General features: G+C 40.9%; 1 protein-coding gene across 7 annotated transcripts; it reads left to right on the forward strand.

Annotated features, from left to right (window-relative positions):
• The first annotated feature begins 1,081 nt into the window (after nucleotides 1-1,081).
• Nucleotides 1,082-18,511, forward strand: EIF4E3 (eukaryotic translation initiation factor 4E family member 3). Of its 7 annotated transcripts, XM_048316120.1 has the most exons (9): nucleotides 1,101-1,165; nucleotides 8,985-9,065; nucleotides 9,761-9,833; nucleotides 9,915-9,956; nucleotides 11,755-11,849; nucleotides 13,872-13,932; nucleotides 15,169-15,235; nucleotides 16,277-16,432; nucleotides 16,950-18,511. In XM_048316120.1, the coding sequence occupies exons 5-9, from the start codon at nucleotides 11,824-11,826 to the stop codon at nucleotides 16,979-16,981; spliced, it is 342 nt and encodes a 113-aa protein (XP_048172077.1). In that variant the 5' UTR covers nucleotides 1,101-1,165; nucleotides 8,985-9,065; nucleotides 9,761-9,833; nucleotides 9,915-9,956; nucleotides 11,755-11,823; the 3' UTR covers nucleotides 16,982-18,511. The 7 variants fall into 7 exon arrangements, with proteins under 7 accessions (XP_048172075.1, XP_048172076.1, XP_048172077.1 ...); XM_048316118.1 differs by lacking the exons at nucleotides 8,985-9,065; nucleotides 9,915-9,956 and adding an exon at nucleotides 1,413-1,451 and having other exon boundaries at nucleotides 1,082-1,165; XM_048316125.1 differs by lacking the exon at nucleotides 9,915-9,956.
• The last annotated feature ends 1,846 nt before the right edge of the window (nucleotides 18,512-20,357 follow it).

A 20,357-nucleotide genomic window follows, 5' to 3' on the forward strand; every position in this document is an offset into this window, starting at 1 on the left:
TCATCATACTAAATGGGCTTGCAATGAAATCTATGTGATTCATGGTCTTTGATCCTGCTATCACTTTATGTGGGTGTTTAACTTTACTACTGTGCACAGTCCCAATGGGGAGAATCTTAATTTAAAAAATACTATTCTAAAAATAATGTGAGGGGTTTTGCACATGTCCATGTTGGATTGTGAGGAACATCCCCCTGTAAAACCAGACATGTAAATTAAATGAGCTGCAGAGAAGATGGGAAGACAGAGAAATTATAATACCCCAAGTCTGGAAAGGTTCATTGTTGCACTGTCTCTATCCATGGTCAGTCTACACAGTAGCCACCCCTTCATTGTGTGAATGGAGAAAATGTTCTGTCTTAAAACTTGGGTTTTTAGAAAGATTTAGTGTGGTCAGCACTGCCAAGCCAAACTGAGCACAGAAGTTATTTTGCTCAGTAAGGCAGCCCCAAAGACACGTTGTGTCTGCGGTGTGACCTGTGTATGTGCAGAGAAGGGCTGCCAGCAGTGTGCGTGAACATGCAAGGGTTTTGTGTCCTCAAAGTGGGAGTTCTAGAGAGATTTAGTGTTTTGGTCAGCACTGCCAAGCCAAACGGAGAACGAAGGTTATTTTGCTCAGTAAGGCATCCCCAGAGACACGCTGGGTCTGCGGTGCGACCTGTGTATGTGCAAAGAAGGGGCTGCCATTAGCGGGGCCGTGCAGGGTGGTGGCATCGGGTACGCTGTGTGCCCCAGCGCCTCGTGGCCCTGGGCTGTTGTAAAGGTCTAAGGAAGAAGATCAGCGATTCCCTTCAGCTATGCCCCGCAGGAAGGGCACTGACGGGATGGTGCGAGCGCCTGTGCCCCTTTGGGGAGCCACCCATGCGCTCCAATGGTCCCTCGGCCATGTCTATCGCTGTCACCACCCTACCCTGCCCCTTGCCCGTCTGTCCGTCCTTCTCGTCGCACCTTGTCCCCGTCTCTCCGTCCCTCCCCTGTCCCTTGTCCAAGCCGGAGTCCCGCTCACCCCCTCCCGCGTCCCTCCTCGCAGCGTCCCTTGTCCCCTCCCCGCGCCCCGTCCCGCCCCTCGCCCCCCCCGCCCGCCCGGGGAGATGGCGCTCAGCCCCCCCGAGCGGACCGCGCCGGGGCTGCCGCTGCACTCGCCATGGACCTTCTGGCTGGACAAGTGAGTGGGGCCGGGGGGCGGCGGGAGATGGGGAAACCCCCCACGTCCGTCTAGGAAGGGATGCGCATCTCTGGGATGATCGGTTCGCTCGTCCAACAGATTGGATGCGGGAAGTTAATCCTGGGCTGCATATGGGGAACGTGCTGGTGCGGGGGACTGTCCCGGTGCCTGTCCCCGTCGAAGGAATCGGGAGCGGTTCTCGGAGCCGCGTAGTGAAACTGGTTTGGAAACGCTTTCTGTTTTGTAGTTCAGCGGACACACATGGGTCCAGGCACCGTCGGTGCAGGTTTGAGCTCTAAATTTAGAGATGACGCTCGCCAGCCCCGGGAATAGACGGGTAGAGGTTGTGCTTCGCTGCTGTGGTTTGTGCATCCCTGCTGCCCCAGATGGATCCGGTCCCACTGACTGTGACATGCCCGATCTTACAACTCTTTAATATCAGGTTTGGCTCCCGTAGGTGATCAGTTCTTAAAATCCAAAGTGCTATGTTTTGAAGGATTAGCTAAAATTTTTTGATTATGTGCAGGTTAATATTACGTTTCATGTGCTTGGAGTTTGAGCCTCTAATGCCGTGGAAAGAGGCTGCCAAGGGACCTCACCCCTGTTGTGCACACAGTGAGGCATAGGGAAGAAGTGCCAAAGCCAAAACTGAAAAAGAAAGTTTCTAACCAGCATTTGATGTTGTTTTCCTAGCATGTATTTTCTAGCATCTTGTTTTTTAATCTACAGCTTCATTTTCTCAATTTTTGGATGTATTTCTCCTCTCTCCCCACTCCAGAGGGAAAGTTTATCAGCCTTTCTGCCACTGAACATACTGCCCCATGCTATTGGTAAAATTCTCCTCTTTAGTTATTTTTCTGGTAGCTTTTCAACTTGTGACAGAGAAATTACAAGCAGCTGTTGAAAACGCACAAATATTCTCATGTCCTGCAAATCAAATCTAATAAATAAACCCACCAATTATTTCTGCTTAATCCTTTGCCAGTCAAGATGCAGTTATGGTCAGGTTCAGGATCTGAGTTGTATTTTTGCTTAGTTTTTAAAAAGAATAATTTGAACTGGTGTTTAATCAAGTCACCAACCAGGTCTGTTTGTTTACACAAGCCATGTGGAGATAAGCATGTATATTTTTTATAATCAGCACTGGAAGCTAAAATCTATTTTGAGTTCCTGAGTCCTATCATTTTTTTTAAAGGCTTGATTCACAATGTTTTAGACTCTTAAAATGCAGTTATTCTATAGATTATTTTTTGTCTTTTCAGATGACATGTAAATGCATTTAATTTGTATTGTTGTTTCTTAACTTATAAAGCCGAGACTGTATATATACAAAAACAAAAAAAGTGGGACCATATATACACACAAAACTGTGTATTTTGTTTACCAGCAACAGAGATAGAATAATGACAGGGAACAAGAATGACAGCAAACAAGACATGTTTTATACACTCAAGAATCATTTAAGGCATTAAAAAGCACACAAGAGATGGAACCATGATCTTAATTTACTGCTGTGTGTGGAGGTTCACGTCTCTCTGCAGAGCCCCACAGAAGTGGCTGGGACATTTATTGGTACATCCACAGAGATTTGATGGAAGCTTAAGCTTGTATCGGATGGACTTTCCGTAGCAGATAACTGTGGGTGCTTTTTTAGCCTACTTCAGTAGCACCTAGTGTGGAGCAGTGCTGTTTCCTCAGGAGATGGTATTGATTTTTGACCGCTGCAACATTTTACCCTGTACTTGCAGAGAAAAGCAGGAAGAAGTGATGCTTAAGGATAAATAGATGTTGAGATGGATATGTAGTTATCTTTTTCTATTAAATTACTGTGAGAGAGATCCATGACATACAATTTTAAGATCTCTAAAATGTATCTTTTCATTAAGTCACGCTGTTAAAATAAATATCCATCAGCTAAGTGGCACTTTCGGTAGCAACTAGTGATGTGCTACCCTTGGGGTTCATGACCTTGCTTTTATCATAGCAGCACTGGACACTGCTTTAGAAGTAAATGCCTTTTTTTATCTACATCAGCACTTGTTTCTGTGAATGCCTTGGCACAGGCTGAACATCTGGAGGCTGGCATCCTGTGGCCAGGTCCTGGTTCATTGCCATCATCCCACACGTGTCACGGGGCATCTGCGTTTCCCGTTAGTGCTAAGCCTTTCTTGGTATCCGTGTCTCAAATAGCAACCATCTGATAGTGCTCTCTGCTATCTTACCCTGTAAATGCCTTAGGAAAATGAGTGTGATGAAAGCTTTGGGAGAACATTATTCACCAGTTTGACAAATAAGATCCTATCTATGATCTTCAAATGCTCGCAGGTCAGCAGTTTCAAAGAAGGTGCAGAGAAGCTCGCAGGTGTTTTCCTCTTAAGACAAATGAGATTTCCTTTTTGACTGTTAAAATGTTCCAAGGCCATGTGCTAAAAGTTTGGAAAACAGGAGTTTAGATCATCTGCTGTTTATTTTGTCCATTCTACAGATTTCCAAGTTCATACCCGCATGTCTCATTGGTAGGATTTTTGCCTGCAGTGATGTTAGGGAGAAGGGGGAATTTCAGCAAGGCTTGCAGGTGCATTTGGTGCCACCTTGGGAAGCTGATTCATGCTGGTGGCACTTTACACTTGTGTTTATCTTGATAAGAGTCCTGTTCTGCTTGTAGCGGCTCCTGGCTCTGAAACGAAAGGTTGCCCTCTTAGGTTTTGCTACATTGCGTAGTCTTTCAGTTACTTTTTACAACAAAGTGTCAATATGCATCACTGAATATAAAAAATGAAACATGAGCATTACCACTCTGGTCACTATATTGTGTAGCACATTCAACACAGGGATTGCACAAAAGGAAAAGTCAAGTGACATCACCATCAAGGACTGGGATGTCGTGGATAACAAGCCACATTATACACTTGAAACCATCCCTTAACGGGATTTGGGGCTGTGGATCTGGGTGTGATATTTGTGTAAATACAAAGCTGTGAAGATGATTATACTTTTTGATGTACATGTACATGCTAATACATTACTTTGTAAACCTTGCAAATCCCAACTCTCACTTAGCCTGGGTGACACAATGCCATCTCATTGTGGTTTAAGCCCCGGCAAAACCCAAACACCACATGGGTGCTCGTTCACTCCCCCACCAGCGGGATCGGGGAGAGAATCGGAAGGGTAAAAGCTGGAAAAGTCACGGGCTGAGATAATGACAGTTTAATAGGGAAAGCAAAAGCTGCACATGCAGGGAAAGCAAAACAAGGAATTAATTCACTGCTTCCCATGGGCAGGCAGGTGTTCAGCCACCTCCAGGAGAGCAGGGCCTCATCCTGCATGATGGTGACTTGGGAAGACAACCAGCATCACTCCAAACATCCCTTCTTCCTCCTTCTTCCTCCCACTTTATATACTGAGCACAGTGTCAGATGGTCTGGAATATCCCTTGGGTCAGTTGGGGTCAGCTGTCCTGGCTGTGTCTCCTCCGAGTTTCCCATCACTTTGCAGGATCACGGCCTGCTTGCTCTGTTTTCTTGCCTGATTTCGAACAATGCCCTTTAGATAATTCTCTTGCAAGAATAGTTTAACTCTTCAGTATCTTTGTGAGGGGAAGTATGTGCTTATAAACGTTGTCAAATAAGCAGTGTTATTTGTCTACTCCAGCAAAGACAAAATATTCTTACATAAGGTATTATCCTTATGTGCTGATTTTTCTCTCTGTATGTTATAGATGAGTTCTATATAAAGCTTGGTAGATACATTTTGATAACTGAACCATTTTAAGAATGTGTTAATCTTCCTAACTGAACACATCAGATATTTGAAACTAAACTTAATAATTTCCCTTCTTCCCTATAGCAAAATTTATTTATCTAGGATCATCTATTTCATCTGTTACAGCTTATGAGTAGGTGGCTTACAATGAAAAATGATGGTTAATATTATAAGAATGTTCAATCCAGTAAGTGCATTTTGACAGGCTTTGATGGCTTGAAATCAGTCTTTGTATTCAGAATGGATTACCAGATTTATTTAGTTGCCACAGCATGTTTTTGACTTTATGCTTTGAAAGTAAATATTTTGCTTATTTATACCAAAAGCAGTTGTGCCTAAGCACTTACAGGGGTATTTTCAAAACTGCTTGGCAGCTTTTAAAGCTCCCGCTAAAGCTGTGATGAGATTCCCACTGGGAAACAAAGGCCAGTGTGAGCACATATGAAACAACTTCTATACTTAATTCTTTGCAGAAAAACAGAAAAGCTACAGTTCAGCATCAGAAATTAACATAAGCACAACCACCTGGAGGTTTATTCATGGATAAAACAATGGAATTTATCTTTGTATCCTTTGTTCTTTATTCATGCTGGAATAATGAAGGAGTAGTGAAGCAAGCTGGTATTAGGATTCATTTTGTGGAGATTATTCCTGTTTCCACGTTCCTGTGTGATTCACTATGAGATGCTGTACAGTGGGTCTGGCCTGATTAGGCAACTTAATTAGTCCTAAAACACGCTAAATTTTCTCCTATAAAGGTTCTGAAGATGCAGTGGCATCACAGGGCATGAAAACAGGCAGACCAGGAGAACCATTGAATATTTTATGTGCAGACTCTCCATGGGAAACCCAGACGCACAACTGTAGGTCAAGTTGTGACAGAACAACTATTCCCATCCCCCGAGGATCTGTCAGTGCCAGGCTGGTGCCATGATCCAGCTCCTTCCTGTTACTGTGCTCATGAGGATTGGCAGGGCCTGCTGAGTTCTTGGAAATGAATTGTTCACCGTGACAATAACTGACAGGTCAGTAGGGCATATTGGGTTAATTTATTGTTGATGGCAGTAAAATTAACTGAATGGGAAGAATCCTGTAATGGCTTCATTTTGAGGGTCAATATTTGCAGGGTCTTGTTTTGTAGTACCACGTGTACTGAGGTTTTTATTAAAATGCACAACCGTCTAACTACTCCTTATAGTGCAAGTTTTTACTGGAGAGTTACAGAAATAGGAATTTCTACAGATTCCTTCACTTGAAAATCATCTGTCATTTCTGCTAACTTAATTTAAACTTCACTTAAACTGTGTACTCAACAAAAAAACCCAAAAATCTCAATTTCGTGAGTTTCAAGGCACTAAAGTCCTGAGTGGTCATCTGTGTGGAGCTGTTGAGTTTCTGGGTGACTATCACAGAAACACTACAGTTTAGATTTGTCAGGAGTCTGGAATTTTGCATGAAATTCAAGGCTTTTTTTTTCTGTCTGTCTGATTAAAATATTGTCTCTGCCTTATAATCATGCATGAAACCAAATTTGTGTAGGTGTAAATTCCAGAGCAAATTATCCTGAACTTTTAAATTGATGCATCATAATTCTCTCAATTACATTTTTTTAGTAGAGTTTCAGTTTTTTTGACTGTTTGTTTTTCAGACACAAACATTTTAGTGTTCATGCTCATATCCATAAATGACTGACACTTTCCAGAGCTGAGTGAAAGGCTGAAATAACACTGTAATCTGGTGGGCCTGGAGCACTTACCAGGCAGGTTACTAGGAATAAATGGTCACTCACCATAACTTTTAAAATAGGTAATTTGCTGGTTGGTTGGTGCTTCCTGCCAGCTATCACAGTTTCTCTGGAAAATGTTATTTGCAGCTATCAAAACGGGCCATTTTGTAACCTCTGAGTGGAATATTCTGTCTACCTGTCTTAGCTGCTCTTTCAAATGGCATTAAATTTGCTAAATGGCTGCCGTGATGATCTAGGTAACCTGTGACGGCTATGGCTAGACAATACATTTTCATCTTTTATCTGAGTAGACCTTACTATCAAAACAACACAGTGGCAGTATCAGCACGAGGATATTGAGTGATGATAATATATGTTGTACAACATATGTAATGCCAGATGCCTTGGTGACTGCTAAGCCACCAGTGGCAGAAATAGTGCAGAAGAGAAGTAATTTCTTGGGCAGTGGGGTGAGGCAACAAGAGACAAAATTTACCTCGGGTTTTCCCTGTCTGTGTTCTTTTCTACGTGGAACAAAGTGTTAGTAGAGAGGTGCTAGTTTGGTCAGCAAGAAAAAAACTCTAACTAAAAAACTGTCTACTAACAAATAGTTAAATCACTTGATAAGTTTTAAAGTCTGTTTTAACTGATTACCTTTTTTTGTGCCTTCAAAAGCAATGTGACTGGCTCTGTTTCTGTTAAATTCTGTGACTTTCCCTTTTTGCTCTTTAATGCTGAATGTAAAGTGTAAGTAAAAAAGGCCCAAACACACACACACAAAACCCCAGACCCCCAAACCTTACTATGATAATTCCTTTTATCACATTGATGACAGATATTTTTTGTTTCAAGTTACCATTTTTTTATGGGACTTCTCATAGTTCATGAGCCACTGTATTACAAGCTGTGCCACGGTGATTTCTTGGGTTTTTTGTTTGTTTCCTGCCAGTTCCACCATTGTAATGTGCTCTCAGGTCTGGTAATTAACAGGCAAATAGTAAAGTAGATGTTAGTTTGCCTGTTTTATACTGAAAAAGTTGGGAGGTATTTTTCTGCTGGTTTTGTATGTAGTTTTAAGGCAGCTTATTTTAATAGGAGCCTTGAAAAAACCTTAGAGCTATTATTAGACTTTTGAACATGTGATGCTGTTTCAGTAGTTTTGCATATTAAATTTCTTCCTTTACATGATTATCTAGGGTTTGCCCAGAGCTTCAATTATATCTGTAACAACTGAGAGTAACTTCAGTGTTTCCCTGGATGTATTTCCTGCTGATCAGATGTATCAGGGAGGGATGCTGAGATCTGGTTTGCTTTTATCCTTTCTTCAGCTGATACCCGAGCAACAGCTGCGTTTTCTTCTGTTTCCTTAAACCTGCTCTCTTGCGTCTGTTTCCAGATTTAGTAATTTTACACATTTTTGTTTCCTCTTCTGAGACACAATGGGAGGTTGCTTTTGTCTTTGATCTTCGTTTTTCTTTAGAAATCCTACTTCAGCTTCTGAAGGCAAAAAAAAAATGTTTCCAGTTCTAAGAAATTGAATGTGCCTTAGCAATTTTGACCTCATTCCCCCAAAATTGTGCCTGTGGGATTGTGTGCTGGGAATTGTAAGGTGGGTGTTACGATGTACTGTTAGCGCAGTGACAGGAACGCAGGGATGTCTGGGGATGTGGATGCACCGTCCCATGTCTCATGCACTGAAGAGTCATGAAAAAGATTATAAATAGAACCATTTAGGTTGGAAAAGACCTTTCAGATGATGGGATGCAGCTGGTGCTGTGTGCGCACCTAAAGAATCACAGAATATCCTGAACTGGAAGGGACCCACGAGGATCATCAAGTCCAACTCCTGGCCCTGCACAGGACCATCCCCAAGGGTCATGCCCTGTGCTTGAGGGCATTCTCCAAGTGCTTCTGGAGCTCTGGCAGCCATGGGACTGTGACCATTCCCTGGGGAGCCTGTTTAGTGCCTGACCAGCCCCTGGGGAAAGAACCTTTTCCTGATACCCAACCCTAAACCTGACACAGCTCCAGCCATTCCCTTGGGTCCTTGTCAGTGGTCACCACAGAGTTCAGTGCCTGCCCCTTCACTTCCCCTCATGAGGAACTTGTAGACTGCAATGATGTCTCCCCTCAGTCTCCTCCAGGCTGGACAGACAAGTGACCTCCACCACTCCTCTGATGGCTTCCCCTGGAGGCCCTTGAGCAGGGAAGCAGCCACGGGTGGGAGCTGGTGATGGCCAGTATGAGTGAGCTACAGAAGCTGAACCACACCTGGTGTACCAGAGTGTCTGGCAGTGAGACCAACCCAAGGATCTCTTGGCTTGATAGGGCGTGCTGGTGGTAGATGCATCAGTGAAGGCGTCAGTGCCGGTGGTGGAAGAACTGCCTGGAGCCATGGCGGTTCCCTGGGTATGTTGGGTGACATAGCACATGGCGGCAGAGCTGCCCTGTGGGACTTGTGTTTCTCCTCAGGCCATGTGCGTGTCCCATCCCTCGGGGGTAGCGAGGAGCTCGTGGCGGGTGTGGCCGGCCTGCTGAGGGCGGTGCGGGGCTGAGGGCAGCTGCCGCCGCGCGCGCCCCGCCATGCCCGCCTCACCGCCGGCTGTGCGCCTGCGCCACCTAGCGGCCCGCGCTGAGGGCCCGGCGAGGCTGGGCGGCACAAACTGCAGATGAGCTTCCTTTTCAAAGTGTGAAGCACCGGGAGCGCCTTAAAACGCTAAAAACGGGGGCTGCGGTGTATTAAATGCAATTTAAAATAATTCTGGCGTAGCATTATGCCGTCCCCTTGTTGTAGCACCTCACCTGTGAACAGCAGGGCTCTGAGGGTGTGTAGTAGCTCTGAGAGCAGCACTGTGCTGCTTGGCTAAAACTCCTAATCATTCTGTTTAATTTTACAAATTACCTGGCAAATGTTAATTTATTTGCAAGTATAACAGAGCTTGAACTCCTATCTTTAAATTATTCGTGATAATTTGGAGTTGGACTTCCCCTTCGACATGTGAACATTTCAGCTTCACACTCGCGTTTCACATTCCCTCTTCATCTCCCTTCCCTTCCTCCTTGACAAAATAAATATTTTAACTAATCTGAGCTTTGTTTTCAAGGTCACTTCGTGGTACAACAGCAGCTGAATGTGCATTAAATTTGAAGAAGATTTATACGGTACAAACAGTGCAGGTAAGGCGTCTGGCTCTGCTACAGGAGCTGCCACATGTTACTAATGTAACTTCACACCTTAAGTTTCGTTTTTCTTCCTAGGACGAGTCACACCTGTGGCTTTGCTTACCTGAGGTGTGAAACGTGAGTACTACTGGTGTTGTGTGTTTGTATTACTGAGTCAGTGTTTGAATTTCATTTGGCTTTCCGGACAAGAAAAGGAGGAGGCATATTGGATTGGGCATGCTGAATTCTTAAGCCTTCCTGAGTTTCCACTAGTATATTGAATTATTATATTTGATGTATTTTAAGTATTTTTCCATCCTTTTCTCCTTTTTTTAATACAGAAATTAATTACGCAAAGACTAAAAATTGCAGCATGTGTTTGTTTTTTGGAGTTTTTTTGTGGGGTTTCTCTCCTTGAGTATGTATCTAAAAAAAGATTCTAGCAAACTGAATTAAAGTACTCTTAAACCGTGTGATACTTGCAGCAATGAGAAATTCTGCATGTCTGTGTCATCTGCCATTGCCTAGTAGAGGGCATCTCTTGCAAGTAAAATTGTATTTCTTTTTTAACACCCCAGTTAGCATGAAGTGTAGCAAATTGGTATTTGTCTCACCTTAGAGTTAATCTGACTAGTTCACTAAATCTGGAATTTTAGGGTAATGCCAGACCCTTCTCTTTGAGAAGCACAGCTGTAGCAATCTACTGAAATTTTAAATAAGGCTTTCTCATGAAGGTCTTCACAACTTGTTACTTTGCATGAGATTTCCAAACCCAAAACCTTCCAAACTAAGTCCCTAGCTCAGGACAAGAAGAGCTCTCAAATGTTTCCACAGCCATCTACCAGTGTACCTCTGCTCCTTCTTCTGCAAGTAGCTTTAGGGTTTGATCACACCACCAGTTAAGAGTAAGATCATAGTTGAAATGGGTGTTTCATGCCAAGTTTTTATATTTTTAGTAGTCTTCCATTTCTTCTTGTGGCTGGGTAAAGGTAATAGCTGTTAGGCAGAGTTGCCAAGGGCCACAACATTTTATCACATAATGTTGCAATCCTTGTTTCTAAAGTTGTGCTAGTGATGAAGTATTAGGTAATACTTAATGTATTAGATAATACTTAAATATTTTGTCTAGATAATACTTCATGAGTTGCACTAATGATTAATATTGCATCACCACATGTTGATGCATCTTAAGTCTTTAAAAAACTTTTCTGTTCCCAACTGTTGCATAAAGAGAGAAGAGATTGGGATCTTTTCAGTCATCTCTCCCTGTTGCTCACTACTGCTTTTGGGTGCCTTTTTATCCACCCCAAACCTGCATGACAGCTTCTGCTTTTACCAGCAGAAACACTGGGAAGTCATCCAATGGTTCCTGGTAACTTGGATCTTTGAATTTCTCCCCAGCTCCTGTATTGACATGTGCATCTCAGGTTTTTTGCATCTGGTTGAACCCTTTCACTCAGATGAACTAGTTGGGTCGCTGGTTAGACATTTAGTTCACCAGAATTATTGTTTGTGGTGTTTTTGTAACTCAGGATAATCATAATGAAGCTTAGGCTAGTCTTAAGTGAAGCAAGGTGGATATTTGATATAAATACATTTTTTTAATATGCTAAGGAAGTTTTATGTACTGGTTTGTTCTGACATACTCAGTGTGACTCTAGTTTTGATGATTTTTTCCCTTTGTATTCAAAAGGATAATCTGCATTTCAACTGCTTCCCTTTTTTCCACCTTCACTTATGCATGATTGGCATGTAAAAAAAATAAAAGTAGAAATGAACTTGTAAGAAGTTCTTTTCAGAGCATTCTATTATAACGTAGAAGGTGCCAGTTCTCCAGGAGAAGGAAGCTTAATTGTTTCAGAGAAAATGAGCAAGGAAATAAATCTGCATGAAACACTCTCTTGTGTTAATGCAACTAATATTTTTCCTTTTCAAGGATTTCTGGAGTGTCTACAACAACATTGCTCCTGTGACAAATTTGCCTCTGAAATGTAGCTACCATTTAATGCGGGGAGAAAGGCGCCCGCTTTGGTACGTATGTTGTCATCAGTCATTTCTGGGAATGGGCAGTGAATAACCTGAAGGGGTGAAAGGTGTGGGACAGGAGTGTCTTGTTTCTGTTGGCTGCGAACACCTGGACTCAAAAGACCTATGAAAGAAATACCCTGAGGTTCTTGTTCAATTTAAAAGTGACTTGTACCAAAGAGTCTTTATTAAAAACACAGACTGCAATTTCATTGTCCACCTCTGGATGTAAATGTACGAAAATAGATTATGAAATAGGAGCTAAGAAATTAGAATATGACTCTGAATTTCAGTTCAGGAGTACACAGAATAAGTTACTTCTATTTGAATTTTTTTAGCTTGCACATTATTTCCTTCCACTGAAGCTGGTGAAATAATGATGCAAACAACTGATGGTCCTTAACCCTTTTTCGCCTGTGCAAAAGTACAGGTGAAGTACATGCTTCACATGCCTACACATGCCCATGCACCTTGGATTAAAAGTAATTTAAGACATTATGAGGTGATTCATTGCAGCAAATTCCTACTTGATTGTAGAATAGTAATGGAATAAAGTATAAATAATTGATGTTTTCCTTTCAGAAATCAAACTTGGCATCTCTTCTTCCTGTTGCAGTTCTGTCACATCTCGGAGAACCCCAGCACTTTCTGAAGAGTTTTGATCTTTTTGGCATCATTTGCATAGATTGTGATTGCATTAGGGTTCTTTAACTGAATCGTAGTTGTCTAACTTTGTGGTGACTTACTACAGGAGATTTCTGCCCTAATCTACTGGAGATGTAAATTTCTAAAGTGAATGCATCTGAAGGTCATGTTACTTTTCTGAAAATACTGTGACTGGTCAGGATAGCTAAAGTGGGTATGAAAAAACATTGGTGTCTGTATAAATCAACTGGGCCATTGTGTGCAGGTCTTAATATCTTTGTAGGGATGAATGAGAGCATTTGGGGTTTTGATTTTTTGGTTTCGTTTTTCCTATTTTTAGTTTTCATGTGTTAAGTGATTATTAGAGGTGTAAAATGCAAAGATTGTTTCTGAAAATTAAACACTTTTTTTAAGCCTATCAAAGTAATTTTGCATTTTAGGAAAGGGATTGCAAGAGATTGATCTCATCATCAGTAATTTGCTGACCTTTCAATAATTACTGCCAAGAAGCTTTTCTGATATTACCATTACAGTATACTGGCCAATTTCAGCATTTTATATTTTTTTTTCTTTTAGAAAGAAAGACAAATCCTGAAGTAAGAGTTGAGGATGCAGATTTTGAAGATGTCCTCCCAAAGTTTCCCCCTCTTTTCCCCATCGTCTGTCAGGATTAGTGGGAGACCATTGATCCTGAGGAATTTCTATAGGTGTTATCCTGAGTTTAGATATTCCAAAGACGAATTTTTAGGTTATTTAATTTTGCCTTTACAGAGTTTTAACAGGAAACTAGAAGCCCTAATTTAAAGTCTTAGAAAAAGAATTGTGACAGAATAAACTTGAGAAGCTCGCAGGTTAGTGCATTGTGCCTTTGTCATTACAAGGCAGTTTAATGGTTACGTCTGCCCTGACCCTGGGCAGCTCAAGTCTCTTTTTAATAAGGGCAATTAATTTCTAGCTGTTGCAGAACTGACATGAAGTGTGCTCATGTTCTTTTACTAAATTGAATAAACGGAAGAGTAATAAGCTGCTTCTGTGAAAATATCCCAGAGGTTTTCCAAAATTAAAGGTTACCATAGTAAAATGTAAAATTGTTTTGTGGCTTGTTCCCATACAGTGTGCAGCCACTTCAAAGACGGTCTGTAGTCAGGGAAAATATAAGTATTTTCCAACACACAAAACTTAGGAAAGAGATTAGGTGTTGAGAGATACACTTCGTATGAACAATGAAAGAATTATCTCTGATGTCAGAAGTCAGAGTCATACTCCCTGGAGTTAGTAATTGCATTTCAGATGGGATTTTTCTGGGAAAATTAAACCACAAACATAAGGTTGTCTAAATGTGGATTTGAATGTTTATTTTCACTGATCTATTTCCCATAACAGGGAAGAAGAAAGCAATGCCAAAGGAGGTATATGGAAAATGAAGGTCCCTAAAGAAAGTACGGTATGTTATATTGACTCTTTACTCAGACCTTGTTTAGTAAAGGAGTTTCTTCAAACTCTATTTGATAAAGCTGTTGTAAAGCTTTTTACTTCTTGCATCACCCAACACAACAACCAAACACTACTTTGACTTCCATAACCTTTTAAAGACAACGAGAAGTTTCTTTTCCAATAATTCCGTATCTCTTGCTTTAGATAACATTTGGCAATGTATTATAAAACAAATGAAAGCTGCAGTGTTTCCATTTGGAAACATGGTAATTTATAACCACCTTTGTTCTTGAGACTGTTTGCTTATAGGCATACAAAGAAAAATAGACCTTTTCCTGATAATCTATGCTAAATTATATATTTTTTCATTTAAAAGTGTGAAAGATGAAGTCTATTCAGGCATATCTTTGAGCTCTAATGAAATAAGTGTGTTTCTCTTTGCCTCCCTAATCAAATTCATGTGAGTAACTTCTGTGAACTGCCACAGAAAGGAGATTTGACCTCTTCACATATGGTGTTTATGTGTGTAAGTGTGCTCTGGATCAGGCCTTTAAACAGAAAAAGTGAAGTGTCAGAAAAATGTGACAGCCTTGCAGAAGGCATTAAATGCTGAAAGATGGTACTCAAAATTTCAGCCAAAAGTTAATTGAATTTTGCCTGTGGGCTTTTCCCTTGTATGTAAGTTGCAGCTTTCCTCCCCTGCAGTCCCAAATGGTCACAAAAGACTGAAATTGGAATTGTCTTTTTCCTCTTATAATCCAAGGTGTGAAGATTGTCAGAAGTGACAAGTGGTTTGGAGAGCCTGAATTACTGGGCAGTGAATTTAGGGACCCCAGAGGCCTTGTTTTTCAGAGGCTGAATGACAGCCCCTTTTTGATATGAAGGTACTTTTGATGTCTCAAACTACGCACCACATGGCCTCAGTCACTTCTGAAAGGTTTGCTTGAAGGTGAACTTCAGTCAGCTTTCAGTGCCTTGTAAATAGCATAAATAACACCTTTATGCCTGTTTCTCGTTTTTTTGGCTTCATTCTTCATCACATGTGGGCACAGCTTCTCCTTGGCTAAGATGAACCATCTTGTACAGACCCAACAATTAATTATATAACACAGCATGCACTTACAATAAATACTCTTTTTTGTCTAGACAACCTCAGAAAGAGAAGACACTCAAAACTGACCTAGCAAGCCTGACTTTTAAATTAAAAAATAATAATGCAAATGTAACTTTTTTTCTGCCTCCTTAGGCTGCAGTTTGGAAAGAGCTACTGCTAGCAGCTATTGGAGAGCAGTTTACAGATTGTTGTGCAGCAGGTAATGATTAAGACATTTCTTCATAATTTCTTTTCACCATATTTGCTTCATCTCTACGCATGAATATCTGATTAGAGTGGCTGTTACAGTGACAGTGAATATCCTGTTAGGAATTGTCTTTCACTGGGTATCGTTCCATAAAAAAGAATGGCATTTCGCAAGTTCACAGAGTAGTTCAGCAATTAACTTTTCAAATGGTGTCTCTCAGACCCTTTATACACTGATAGGGTTGTCTTGGGGTCATTTTAAGCAAATATGTGATATTCTGCTGTCCAAAGAGGCTCCTTGGCCATGTGCTTGTGACACCACCTTTGTGTACTGTTAGTGACCCTTTCCTTGGGATGAACAGAGCCACTGTGCCATGGAGCTCACAGCTGGAGGCAGCCACTGCCCCCAGCTGTGGCATAGCCTCTGAGCTCTCCACAAAGCTGAATCCTGAGAACTTCACACCAAAAAGGGCTTCTTCAGCCTAGCACCGAGTTACCAGCACTGGCAGCAGCAGCAGCCTGACTTGGGCTTTATTAATTTCATTAATTTTGTTTTCTTTTTTTTTTCTGTTGCTGCCTTGACAAAATGTAAAGGAAAAAGAGAGCAAAGTCTGGAAAATCTGGTGCCTGATCTCCACCAATTACTGTTCCTGGGGTTTTAGTTGTTTCACTTTCATCCTCCCATTTCTGCTTGTAGACATCACTGTAGGTGTAAATTATCTTTAGTAGTTCATATTGCTGACCTTACTGGAGGGAGTCTTGTGATTCCCTTCTAATCAAGTCTAAGAGTGCTAATAGCAAAGATGAATAATCCTATGGCACTTCATAAAAAGCACCATGAAGTAATATTTCCAATAGCTTCTAAAAACAGTTTCTTTCTGGTAACTACTTTGTTTGGTTTGAACATTGGTATTTTCCTCACTGGAGATTGCTCTTTTTTTCACATCTTCATTTTTTTTCCAGCTTTTGGGCACTGTTTCATAATACATAAGTAGCAAATTAGACATGTCTCACTTTCAAAGTATTCCTTAATGGTTCTTCCCCTTCTATGCAGATGATGAAGTAATAGGGGTTAGTGTCAGTGTTCGTGACCATGAAGATGTTGTGCAAGTCTGGAACATGAATTCCTCTTCAGCAAATGAAGCAAAAGTTTTAGAAAAGATTCATGAACTTCTCCCACACACATCTTTTAAAGCAGTCTTTTATAAATGTAAGTATTTTGTACTGTTAATTTCCACCTTCTTTAGAAAAACAAGATGCTGGTAGAGTATTTCTATGGGAATATCCTGCCTGATTTATCATTAATTACTTAGGAACGTAGCATCTGTCATTGCACTAAAATTATGTCCCTTCAATGTAGAAGTTAGCTATCATTCAAAAGATATTTTTAATTGCATTGTAGAATCTGTTTTGTTTCATGTTTAATAGGCCTGATTCACAAAACAAATGAAACAAATCTGTTGATAACTCTTAAAGCTACATGCTGTCCAATTTAAGCATTCATTTAGAGGAACCATTTACAATCAGGATTTTAAGAGATCTCATATTTTAGGCTCCCTATAAATGTATTATCAGAATAGTGTATTCTGAAAGATCCCTTGTTGGCACATTGTGTTCTCCCTTGACTGATTTATACATTTTTATCTTCTCTTTTTTTAATCTTTTCAACTCCTTAACAGAGTTTACATGTTCTGCTATTCCTTTTTTTTTCCTTCTCTTTTCCCTAGCCCACAGAGAGCATCATGCTTTTGAAGGCTGACATGGAAAGCATTGAGTGCATTGTATGCCAAGATCATTTGTTGTTATTTGGTGTTTTGAGCTGGTCTGGACAAGAAGGAGGATGGTGGAAGCCCTGCAGAACTGCTACATGGGATTGGCCCTTTTGAGTTTCTGACATTTCAAACTGGCCTATTGCTACTGAAAATGAAAAAAAACCCAAACAGTTGCCTTGACCCCTAAATACATGATTCATTACTTCATGTTGAGTTGGTGTTTTTAATTCTTTGTTGTTTTTTTAAAAAATATTTTGGCCACTTGTTTTTTCAACCTGATTATATTTGTTCCCATTTCATTAAGACAGTAGACCTTCTTTTCTTCTCTGCTGTACTTGATGAAAAGCAAACGTGCTCAGAGATGCTATGCTGCTTTTCCAAGATGTGCTGTACATAGAGGAATCCTGGCTTGGGGAAATGTGTTTTCAATTTCCACTTTGAAACATTCCTATCATGTTAAAATATACTCACTGGTTTTGTCCCAAGAGAGAAAGAAATTGCACTGCATTTATTTTAACGTTTAGTGTAATCTGGTCTTGCACTGACAACAGCACATACTGTAAATGTAAACAGAAAAGGGTACCTTAAGTGAGCAATTAAAGAAAACACACTTATATTGGGACTAACCCTGTGTAGGATGATGTTAATGTCTTTTAATTGTATTGATTTCAGAAGAGCCCTTGTTCAGGTTAGAATCAGAAATTTCTCAGTAGAATACCCTGCAAACTCCCCCCCTCTTATTTAAGGGTGATGGGGTGTTTATGGTTTTATATTGTATGCTTTCTTGTGGTACCTTTCTGTACATTCATGAAAAAATGTCATGAATAACTTCTAATGAATTGTACAAACTGGATCCATCCCTTCCACTTCCTTAAGTACGTCAGACCCATATCTGCACCCACTAGGTCAGTGTCAGAATTGCTGCTGGCTTCAGTGCAAAGGAAGAGATCCCATCGTCTGTAGTTTCAAACCCTCAAAACTTCCTAAGTGTTCTTTCTAAAATAAACAAAAAATACAGAAAATAAATTTGTGTTGCAGCTTGAATAGAAATATAAACAGTGTTAACCTTTAAATGTTTGTCTATATTAACTATTTGAGGTGTTTTAATATACTACCAAAGATTGATGTAGTTCCTCTTACAAGAAGCTGCAAGGTGGAGATGAACATACCCTCTGCTGAGCACTCCTGCATCCTTTAGAGGTTTTTGTCTGGCAGCTCTTCAACTTGCACTGATTTCCACATCTTTAGTATATTCAGAAGCAGCCATAAAGATCAAATAAATTTAAAAATAAGTATCACACATTTGAGATTTTTTTTTTTACAACTTTATCTTGTACTTACAACTTTAACTTGTATTTATGGATTAAAACTGTGTAGTTAATGAGCATTATTAATTAAACACATTTTCTAAAATCCAAGTGTCTTGCTTCTGTAATTGCTTTCTGGGATGAAATGTTACTGGTCCTACTTTTTCAAACCTGTGTATTTTACATTAAAACTTACTCTCTTAAAAGCTCTCTGTTTTGTTCGTAGACTAAATTTTTTTCAGTGAAGAAGTGTGAAGTACCAGTGGATACTTGCAGGTGGGATGTACCTGGACAGCCTCCAGGCCTGTGTGATGGAGGGGAAAAGTGACTTCAGAGAAGTGAGGGTTAGAATACAGTGAGGAGAAATGTTTTCAACTGCTTGATGAGCAAGATTTCTCACTTGAAATATTTCCGTCTTTGGAGGAAATGTAAGTGGAATACTAATGGAGAATTAATCATGCGCCTCTCCCTCTGCTTCCTTTTACTTTTGGAAACAAGCCACAGCCTCTTATTTCTCCCCAGGTTTGTTTTCAGGATGGATGTTGATTCCGGTAGAGTTGGAGCTGCTGGCAGAAGGGGCTGATCTGGTTGATGTCACTGGAACTTGCTAGTTTAAGGTATTACTTTATTCATCCAACTGAAGGCAAATATTTTTATGTTGTTGTCTTGTGTGCCTCTTTAATGTTAAAGACCTCTCTGCTTCAATGTTGGGTAAAGACTTAAGAGACATTATTCTAGCTGTAGGGTAGGGTAGCTACATGCTGACTATCAAGGTCCATATTGCAAATTGTAAATTTTTCACTCTCCTAAGTTCCTAGTCTATAAAATCAGGGATTTCATTTTTTTCCATATGGCTTAATTCTGATGGTAGTTATTGTTACTTAGAATAAGGGTTGAAGGATATCTTCTCAACTAAAATTCTGTGTATCTTATGCCACAATCCAAGACTGGGCTTGAATCAAACCGGGTAGTGCAAGTTCACAGGAACATGACAAATTGTGTATTGGAATTTTGCAACCATTGATTTTAAGATTTAGTAGATTTTTTGAACTGTCCTTTCATCCCTACATCTTTAGGGATGTATTTATACCAAATGATGTTGAACAGTTAATTTTTAAACTCTTTTAAATATTCATTATTTTCACCTGGAGATTTGCTTTATTGAACTTGATTAAATGAGCCCCCTAGTACTTCAAAATCTTCCAAACTGTTTAAATGGATATCAGAGAAGTGCCTACAACTTCCTATCAAAATTAATTTCTGCTGGCATTTCAATGTCAAATTAAAACATTTAACTTCCATGGTGACAGACTGCAGAGAAACTCCACACTAGCTGAATGAAAGAAACCTGATTCCCTCTTGGGGTGGGAACCAGCCCTGGCTGATCCCTCCCACACTGGAATGGTGCCCTCGGGCACTCTCCAGAAAGGATGAAGCTTTTTCCATAGCTGGAGCGTTTGTCTCTTTTATCCAGGCTGTTTTGTGAATTTTGTGGAAACTTCATATCCTTGATGCACCTGGGAAGCCAGGTGAGATGAGAGCTAAGAGGAGAGTTCTGGTTGTGTTTAGAACTGTTTGTTGCACCTTGTAAAAGTGCTCACAGTATCCTCCTGGGGAAAGCTTGGATACTTCGTGGTGATAGGTGGAGGGTGGTGTGGAGCCGGCTGAGAGGGCACTGCTAGCCTCTTGCGTGGGCACGGGCGTGGATTGTACAGAGGAAGGAAAGAGATGCAGCCCAGGGATGCGATGGGAGCACAGGGGAAGAGGAGATGCTGGCCAGGCTGTGGTTGAAGCCACCTGGGCAACTGGAGCCGGGAGGGAGAGCTGTGGATTGGTAAGAGGAATGAACAGTTTTTTTACTTCTGAGTGTAACACTTGTGCTGGTCTGCAGCTTCCCAGGGCTGAAGACAACCGCTGGCAGCAGGTGGGGGCCAAGTTCTGATGCTCCCCCCACCTTTGTTGGCATCACTAATAGCTCTCTGGGGCTCTCCAGGCTGCAACACAATGGCTGCTAGAGGGATTAGTTGGGAATTTCACTTAACAGGGATGAAGGGCT

The sequence above is a fragment of the Corvus hawaiiensis genome, chromosome 11, assembly GCF_020740725.1.
Source record: "Corvus hawaiiensis isolate bCorHaw1 chromosome 11, bCorHaw1.pri.cur, whole genome shotgun sequence".
Classification (NCBI taxonomy): Eukaryota; Metazoa; Chordata; class Aves; order Passeriformes; family Corvidae; genus Corvus; species Corvus hawaiiensis.